This window comes from Phoca vitulina, unplaced genomic scaffold (genome assembly GCF_004348235.1).
Source record: "Phoca vitulina isolate PV1807 unplaced genomic scaffold, GSC_HSeal_1.0 scaffold13, whole genome shotgun sequence".
Taxonomy (NCBI): Eukaryota; Metazoa; Chordata; class Mammalia; order Carnivora; family Phocidae; genus Phoca; species Phoca vitulina.
In genome coordinates, this window is record NW_022589716.1 from 5221009 (window position 1) to 5230213 (window position 9205).

The 9205-nt window shown below is 50.5% G+C and overlaps 1 protein-coding gene across 2 annotated transcripts; it reads left to right on the forward strand.

Annotated features, from left to right (window-relative positions):
• The first annotated feature begins 1598 nt into the window (after positions 1-1598).
• Positions 1599-3466, forward strand: CCRL2 (C-C motif chemokine receptor like 2). 2 transcript variants are annotated; one of them, XM_032412257.1, is made up of 3 exons: positions 1599-1841; positions 1935-2055; positions 2358-3466. In XM_032412257.1, the coding sequence occupies exon 3, from the start codon at positions 2393-2395 to the stop codon at positions 3464-3466; it is 1074 nt and encodes a 357-aa protein (XP_032268148.1). In that variant the 5' UTR covers positions 1599-1841; positions 1935-2055; positions 2358-2392. The 2 variants fall into 2 exon arrangements, with proteins under 2 accessions (XP_032268148.1, XP_032268149.1); XM_032412258.1 differs by lacking the exon at positions 1935-2055.
• Positions 3467-9205: the final 5739 nt, after the last annotated feature.

Consider the following 9205-nt stretch of genomic DNA (forward strand, 5'->3'; position numbering starts at 1 on the left):
GAATGTTGGGAATCAAGCCAAAATAAAATAATACTGAAAGTGAAGGCCATTAATATCAGGAAGTTAGGGGTGGTCTCGAATTTCCCGTGTTTTTCCTGGGGAACTTCAAATCTCATGTAATTCTGTGACCTACATGAGGTCCTGCCTACTGCCATTTTCCTCTACTTAGCCATGTAGTGTACGTGTGTATATCCATGGGGCTTTCCAAGTTTCCGAGTCCACTTGACTCTCACTGCTTTGCCCAGCGCGGACCAGTGAGCATCCTGCATGAGCTTTACTGAGACACCATCCCTTACTCACTCAAGGTCCTGGGGGGAGGGGGGTGCGGGGCTGGTGTGGCTGCAAATAGCCCAGCCGAGGGAGGTAGAGCCCCTCCACGGGCGGGTCCCAGGGCTGTGCCACCACCAGTGGGCAGTGACCCCCACTCACTCCAGGAGCCCGTGCAGGGGGAGGGGGGCAAGACCATGCTGGGACGCATGCACGCTGGGAAGCGTGCACCCCCCAGGTTCCCACCAACACCAACCCCTCCGTGCGGAGGACGAACGTCATCTTTGAGTTAAATTTAACACTCAACCACATATTCGTCTGGGCCCTTTTATGTTTGTTTTTGCCTTTCTTTTAATAGTTTGTTTCTATTTCCATCTTCACAGGTCCACGCTCTGAGTTGAAAGCTAGCCCAGACACTTCTCTGGCATTCATGAACAGGATGTCCTTTAGCCAACTGTGTGAGTGCTAAACCACAGTGTAGGGGGGCGGCCCCAAATTAGGTCAGTCACAGGTCCAGAGAGAGGATCCGGGAGAAGTTCATACGGACTTCCCAGCTGTTTGGCGTTCCTCTTCTCCCTTCATCCTTCTTCCAAGCCACCCCCTGCCCCGTATGTCCTGCCCCTGACCACCCACGGCTTCCTCCCCCCAACTCTGAAATCTGGACTCCTCCAGCTTCCTTTCTCTCCAGCCTCAGACCTCCCCCCTCCCCCATCGCAGTCCCAGCCTGGGAGATTTCCCCACAGGCTCTGTAGCCCAGACTTGACGCCCTTCCCCCACCCTCCGTGGAATTTCCTGGGATCTTCTGGGAGCAGGGTCAGCACCTCATGCCTTGCTTAACTCCTGGCTTTCCTCACTATGTTTTCCTCAAGTCCCACTCACTGGTCCTGAGCATCTCTGCACCAGCCCCCTTCCCAAGTGACACCACTCTGTGGTTTCCTTTGTCCCCAGATCCTCTCTTGGGACGCCACCCCCCAGTCACAGCACAGTGTCTCTCAACAGTGACAGCGAGAACCAGACCTCATGCTGCTCACTGTGGATCTCCCCGAGCCGTCTAGATGCCCTACGGATGCAGGGAGTGGGCTTCTGCCCTGGGGTCTGCACATAGAGCTCCCACAGGACAGTTTCCCCTCCACAGCTGGCTGTCACCTGCTCAGAAGTGCCCTGCTGTCAGCCCACCTCGTATCACTGGGGAGCAGTGGCAACTCAGTTCCCTTATCTGGGGCAGCCAGGAGGACGCCTGTCTGAAGGCCAGGGGGAAATCAAAGGCGGGGTCCAGGGGGAACCGGGAGGAGAAAACAACTTCCTGGTTTCTCTCAGAGGCTTGAGAAACACTGTAGGGGTCCGGAGGAGCTTTCAAGTTGCTTTCTTTGGGTCAGTCCCCGAGACCAAGACCGAGGCCAGCGACTTGTGGTGTAGAGCTCCCCAGGGGTAAACAGTGGCTTATCTTGCCCCTAAAGGTCAGGCCCGGCTGCTCAGAAGAAAGCCAGCCTCTCGGCTGCCCCAGGCCATTCCCACAGCAGCTCGGATGGTGGGTCAGGAGGCCGAGCCCTGTGCCCCTGGAACTCCGTCAAGGGGTAAGTCATCTATGTATTTAACCAGTGACGTCCACGTTGATGCTTGGGATGGTTTCGCTTTTGCAAACCTTTGTTTCTATCCTTCGAGAAAAGAGCTCGGCCAGCCTGTTGCAGAAAACTACTTCACAGGGTGAGCAGACTTTTGGAACACGTAGACATTAGGACCGATGCCCATTTCATGACCCTAAACCGCAGCACCGGGCTCTCTTTGACGGTATGTTTCCTTAAATATCACCTTCAGACAGGCAAATCATGTTTCCGCCAGGAGAATTTAAGTTCTGTGAAGAAGTGTAATGCTTACTTTTATTTCCCCGGTGGTATTAGTGCATTGCCAAGTATATGAGGGCTTCGTGAGGAGGCCATTTATAGTAGCCGCTCTCAGCAGGTGGGGATGCGTTGGAGAAATGTTTATTTTCAATCTTCTCAGCTGTAGACCTACTCTGGGTAAAACGAAGCACCAGAAAAGGGACGGGATAGCTTCACGGACACTAATCTAATTTTTTTTTTCCCCTCCAGGACCACTCAGCTGTATGAAGGGAAAATAATCTTTCATGTCTCCACGGGGCAGCCTGAAGATGGCCAATTACACGTCAGCCCCGGAGGATGACTATGACGTCCTCATAGAGGATGACCTGAATAGCAATGAAATAGAACGATGCGACCCCTATGACCCCAAGATCCTGGCGGCCCAGGTGGTACCCCAGCTCTCCACCACCGTGTTCCTGGCTGGTCTCCTGGGCAGTCTCTTGGTTGTGCTTATCCTGGTGAAACATAAAGGACTCAAGCACACGGAAGATATCTATCTCCTAAACTTGGCAGTTTCGAATTTGTGTTTCTTGCTGGCCCTGCCATTCTGGGCCTACACTGCGACACACGGGGGGGTTCTCGACAACCCCTTCTGTAAAATTCTAGTGGTCCTGTACTCCATAGGCCTATACAGCGAGGCATTTTTCAACATCCTCCTGACCATGCACAGGTACCTGGTGTTTTTCCCCGTGAGCCTTCCCGCAACCACCAGGACGACACGCTGGGGCATGATCTCAAGTGTTCTGGCATGGGTCCTAGCCACTCTGGTCATTTTGCCCGAATCCGTGTTTTATAAAGCTCAGATGGAAAGCCAGACATACAAGTGCTTCTTGAGACTACCTCACTTCCTGCTGGTGGAGGAGACATCCTGGAAGCGTTTTCTGACCTTAAAGATGAACATTTTGGGACTTCTTTTTCCACTGTGCGTTTTTGTCTTTTGCTACGCGCGAATGAGAAAAATACGAAGGTCTGGGGAGAGGAGGTCTGGCCTTTCTAAGCTGGTTTTTGCCATTATGGCTGTTTTCCTTCTGATGTGGGGACCTTACAACATTGCACTTTTCCTGTCCACTTTCAAGGAATCTTTCTCCCTGCACGACTGCAAGAGCAGCTACAACCTGGACAGGAGCATTCAGATCCTGAGAATTGTCGCAGCCACCCACTGCTGCGTCAACCCCCTCCTCCATGCGTTCCTTGACCCCACATTCAGAAGACACCTTGGCCGCCTTTGCTGTGTGCACGATGGCCACCCGCTTCAGTCCAGAGAGGAATCTACACGAGATGCCTCCAGGGAAGAATGTGACCATTCCACCGAAGTGTAAACTAGCTTCCGTCAAAGGCGGGACAGATAAACATTGATTTTTATATCACTGCATTGTTTTGCATGTTTTTTTTTTTACACATTTGTATATGAAACAGGATATGGGAAGAAAAGCAGGGAGGTGAACAAGCATTTTCCAAGCACCGAATTTGTCTCAGGCGTTGTGCTAGGCTCTTTGCAAACCTGAGCCCCTTTGTGCCTCAATACTTGACCATGGGTGTGGATGGAATGTGTCTCATTTCCCTAAGGAGGAAACTGAGGCACGGAAATTTGTCTAGGCTCACACAGCTAGAAAGTGGCAGCTGGGGCCCAAACGTGAGTGCCATTCACTCCAGAGCCTACGCTTTATCCAGCATGCCAAACTTCCAAAAATTGGGCAAGGAAACACACGAAATAAATACGTACCCTTAAAACCAATCAGACCACATTCCAAATTAAAAGCAACCCATTCATATAGAAGTAATTGTTCAGGCATATTTTCTTGCAGGTAATTGAAAGGACTGGCTAGCTGGAAACTAGGGATAAAGAGGTAAAAGTGACTTGCTCTGTGGAATTTGCTAGATCTCCTTGGCTACTTGCTACATGAATAGTAGAGGGCTCACATGCCTGTGTTGGCAGGGACCCCAACGCACTAGACGTTGACAATTAGTCTGCGTGAAATAACTCCAGGCAAGAATATTTTCGAAGGAATTGAGAAAACACTCATTCAGTACAATCTGAAGTGGAATCTGCTAAGATGCGTTGGAACTGACGGGGGTTAAAATATGCATTGAGCAGGAAAAGCCTGGGTGGGACAAATTTACAAAATGCGTGGAAGTGGGTCAGTCAATGGTTATTTGTTAGTGGTATTTTGTGGGAAATACTGGAATTTACCACATGCATTAAACCATTAGTGTTGGGGCGCCTAGGGGGCGCAGTCGGTTAAGGATCCAACTCTTGGCTTCAGCTCAGGTCGTGATCTCAGGGTCGTGAGATAGAGTCTGCTTGGGATTCCCCTCTCTCTTCTCCCTCTGCCCCTGCCGCTCATGCTCACTCACTCTCTCTCTCTCTCTCTCTCAAATAAATAAATGAATCTTTTTTTAAAAAACGTGTTTTCTGAACTTGGCGGTGATTTTCAGACCTCAGTGCAAGGACAGAAGACATTTCCATATTTTAAAATCAGTTTGTGCAACTGGAGAGCTTTCATCTTACCTTCAGTTGGAGGTGCTCTGTGATCTAACGGCATGCCATGCTAGAAGGTATACATCAAGTGAGGAATCTAATGAATTCTATAAATATCTTCCTAGTGCTAAATATGCACATGTAATATCTTACGCTTGCAGCCTGGTGTCTGTTTGGCAGCACCTTGTGTGAAAAGACATTTTCAAAGATGAAAGATATAAAATTTCTCCACAGATCAGCTTTAAGGGGTGACCTTTTGCAATCAACTTTAATAAGAGGGAACACCAGTTTTGAACCTCAATTGAACAGAAATTACCCCCCTAACTTCCACTCTTCTCATTAGTAGACCTGTATCACACAAAAGAAATTATACTCCAGTTATGAGTTGGTACTGATACTGCCCATTCTAGCCCAACCCAGAGTTTCCACCTTGCTTTCTCCATTCTGTATTTCTTTTTTTTTTTTAACTTTATTTTATTATGTTAGTCACCATACATTACATCATTAGTTTTTTGATGTAGTGTTCCATGATTCATTGTTTGCGTGCAACACCCAGTGCTCTATTCAATACGTGCCCTCTTTAATACCCATCACCAGGCTAACCCATCCCTCCACCCCCCAACCCTCTAAAATCCTGTTTGTTTCTCAGAGTCCATAGTCTCTCATGGTTTGTCTCCCCCTCCGATTCCCCCCCCCTTCATTTTTCCATTCCATATTTCTGTCCTCCTCTTTTCTTTCATGGTAACTCTAGGTCCCCAAAAGCATCAACACATTTACTCATTTTCCCAATCATACATACACACAACAGTGTCCAGCGTTGCTACACCCATAGTGCTTAGAATCGTGGGTAGATGGATATAAGGATGATAAGGAGAGGTACCCAGACCCGTCCTAAAGATGTGGCCTGGAGGAGGGGAGCGAAGCTATCACTGGGCCAGGGAGCGTGACCAGGTTACGAGATTCAGCAGCAGTCTCCCTGGAGAGTATCTGGGCTCAGACATGGGTGATTCCCCCACGGGAATCTTGCACCTGCTCCGTCTTCTGCTTCTGTGGGGCCGGGGCTGCTGTGCAGGTGGGGTCCTGCCTCTGCACCCTAATGAGGGACACACCGGGCCTGAAATCCAGCCTACGTTGCTGAGCAGGCCATGATCCCAGGCAGGGGGTTGTACGCACCCTGGGAAAGGGGTACCTTCCCTGGCCTTCGCACAGAGGCCCCGTATGGGCTGGCAGGGCTGTCCTCTGACTGCTCTCTGGCCAGGCACCGTGAAATGCTCTAGTGTATTTTCCCTGTGCCTTTGCCCTCTCCCTTGTCCTGTGTGTGGGCACGGGAATCCTTCTGCCCCCAGGACAAACTGGAAAGGGGGTTGTCTCCCTCCGGGACCAAGCTCGGGGGCAGAGGGAATTCGAGGAGCAAGGCGGAGACAGCTGGAAGCCCGTGCAGGGCTGGTACGGCCTGGCCAGAGGGTAGAAAGGCCAGAGAAGCAGACACAGGGTGGGAACCATGCAGAATGCAAGGCCACGGGCTTTCACTTGAAGCTTGTGAGGAGCTTGGGGTTGGAGGAAGTGAAAGCAGAACACCAAACTGAGGCCACCCTCCATTCGGTGTGAAAAGAATGGGGGGACCAAGGGTCCTGTGGCAGCCCAGGGCTTGTGCTACATGGGATGCACCCCGAGTGGGAAGAGAAAGGAGCATCTGGGCAGTTACGGGACGGTAACATGCAGATTTCCCACTTCTGGGGCACCTGGGTGGCTCAGTTGGTTAAGTGCCAGCCTTTGGCTCAGGTCATGATCCCAGGGTCCTGGGATCGAGCCCCGCATCAGGCTCCCTGCTCGGCGGGGAGCCTGCTTCTCCCTCTCCTCCTCCCCCTGCATGTGCTCTCTCACTCAGTCAAATAAATAAATAAAATCTTAAAAAAAAAAAATTCCCACTTCCGCGAGAATTCATGAGTACGAAGCTCTGAGACTATTTACCCTGGGTGCAGTTTCAGGGTTTGTATGTCCCCAAAGATACAAGACACACAGAGGAAGGATGTGGCTCTTGGCTAAGACCAAGTCCACACGTTGGTTCCTTCTCATGACTGGAAGCTTTGACCACCGTCCCATCCAAGCTGAAGCGAAGGAGATGTTGGGCTGTTTCTTCTCTTCCTCCATCTGTCCCGCCTTACCCCAGATTTTCCATAGTCTCTGACTTTCTGGGGTGACTCTCTTCTTTAAAACTCAAACAGCAGGCTGAGGTACCCATCTCCTGCTCTGCAGAGAGCTCACAGCCCTGCTCAGAATTCCCACGGCTTCCCTGGGCCTCACCTTCTTCTGACCACCTGTCACCCACATCCTTTTGCTCCCTCATTACTGATCTTTACCACCTTTCATTTCCGGAAGCTGCGATCCCCACAGGCAGGCCCTGTCCTGGTGGGTGATGGCCAAGATGGGTCCAATCATCGATAGGTATCAGCTGTCAGTGATAAAGCACCCTGACCAGCAGAGGCAGGAATTGTCTCCATGATGACATTTTTCTTTAGAACCTGAGTGGCTGTGTTCCTGGGGCCCGTGCGTCCTCTCTGGGCGGTTCTTCCACCATCTCCACACCTTTCCTCACCTGCGGCGGACTCTAAGTTCCCTGGGGGAACTCACCTGGAGGAGCGAGTCAGCTCGATTGATCTGGCTCCAAACTCTCACTCTCAGGGTAAAGGGCTCACTTTTCTCAACCCCAAGGGCCACCTAATATGACTCCCTAACATAACCTCTGCTTCCAACCTAAAATTCAGACTCAACCTCACCCATTTATTTCACTCTGGCTCAAACACTAGAAATGACCTGCTTTGGGCCATGGTGTTCACAGCCCAGCAGGACCGACACTTCGGTTGGAAGGAGCAGGTGGGTGCTCACACCCACAACCACAGCATAGATGGTGATTTGCTTACCTTCTCTACATTTCATGACTGTGAGCCTGATGTATGGATATTCCTGTGCGTTCGGTTGACAATACTAAATTTCAGAAAAGAGAGACATACGAGAGCCTTAGGGTTGAAGTAAATGAAGGTACTGCCCCAGATCCAGAAGGGAACTAGGGTCCTATTGCCAAGATATTCACTGCTCCTTTCCACTGGGCCTCTCCCTGCAGGACATCATATGCCTGCCTCGTTGATGTTGTGGCCACCCAACTGACGTTGAACGATGAAATGATGGGAATGACAAGGTCGCTGTCCTACAGAAGCTCTAGAAATTATAGGGAGGCACCTCCCCCTCTCTTTTAGCCCAGGTCTCAGAACAAAGACAGATACAAGCATTTGTGTGTAAGCCGCTAGGATTTCCATAGAACTTATCAGCATAAGCTGATGGATTCAGTGATGTTCGATTTTCAAATTTAATTTTGGCCAGAAAGGGGATTTCACGAGTGGGGCTTTAATTTCTCCTTTGTGTCTTATTTATACAAGAAGGTTCATACTGTTCAAATGTTATGCTTTGTGGGGCTGGTACCGTAACTACTACGGCAAGAGCATCACATGTTGCTCGCTGAATAACCTTCTCAGGCTAGTGAGGGTAGACTGCATATCTGGGCCAATAATTCATAGTAGCAAAAGGTGAGTTTTCGGGCGCCTGGGTGGCTCAGTTGGTTAAGCGACTGCCTTCGGCTCGGGTCATGGTCCTGGAGTCCCGGGATCGAGTCCCGCATCGGGCTCCCTGCTCTGCAGGGAGTCTGCTCCTCCCTCTGACCCTCCTCCCTCTCATGCTCTCTGTCTCTCATTCTCTCTCTCTCAAATAAATAAATAAAATCTTAAAAAAAAAAAAAAAATGTTAAAAAAAAAAAAAAAGGTGAGTTTTCATCCTAAGCTTAAAGGACCCTAATCCACGTCCTTTCGTGGCAGATTTCAGAGCCTGATGCGGGCAGCAGCAAAGCTGCCTACACATTGGTGGTGGCCACCCTTGTCTGGCGTCTGCCTTTGAAGGGGCTGTCTTCACCCGCTTGGCACGGGTTTACCTGTTGCATCCAATGAGCCGATGGAAAAACTGAAACCCAGAAAATGATCCCTTCCCAAGGAAGAGTTAGCAATCTGAGAGAGCTGGTACCTAACCACCAGTGAGCCCCACTTTCTGGAAGAAAGTCTGCATTAGTAGCTGAGACCCCATCATCTGGTTCTCTCATGGGTCAGAAGCAAAACCCTGGAGAAAAAAACCATGCGGGACACACTTAAAGGACAAAGCATGGGCCGTCCACAAGGCAGAGGAAGGAAGACCAGAGAGGAGGATGAATGGTATGGAAGCTGAGGGAACGGGGTTCGAGAAAGATTGTGTGGGCCACAGGGTCAGGGAACAAGACCGGGAAACCCTGAGAAGCTTGGTGGTTTGGGAGGGCATGGGCATCGTTTTCCAGAACCACCCAGGAGAGAGAACAGGTTAGAACCCAATCACAGTGAAGTGCAGGGAGAATGAGAGAGTGGCCCAACCAGCCCACTCCCTTGCTGAAGGAAGAGAGGGCAGCCCGCTTGGACCGTGCTCTCCAGAGCTGGGCCGAGGAAAGTGGGGGGAAAACGAGTGAGTGGAGGTTAGCCGGAGGTGGGGGTACAATAAGGCCAGTCAG

Coding starts and splice junctions, on each gene's coding strand:
- CCRL2 (XM_032412257.1), top strand. CDS start 2,393: ATGTCTCCACGGGGCAGCCTGAAGATGGCCAATTACACGTCAGCCCCG.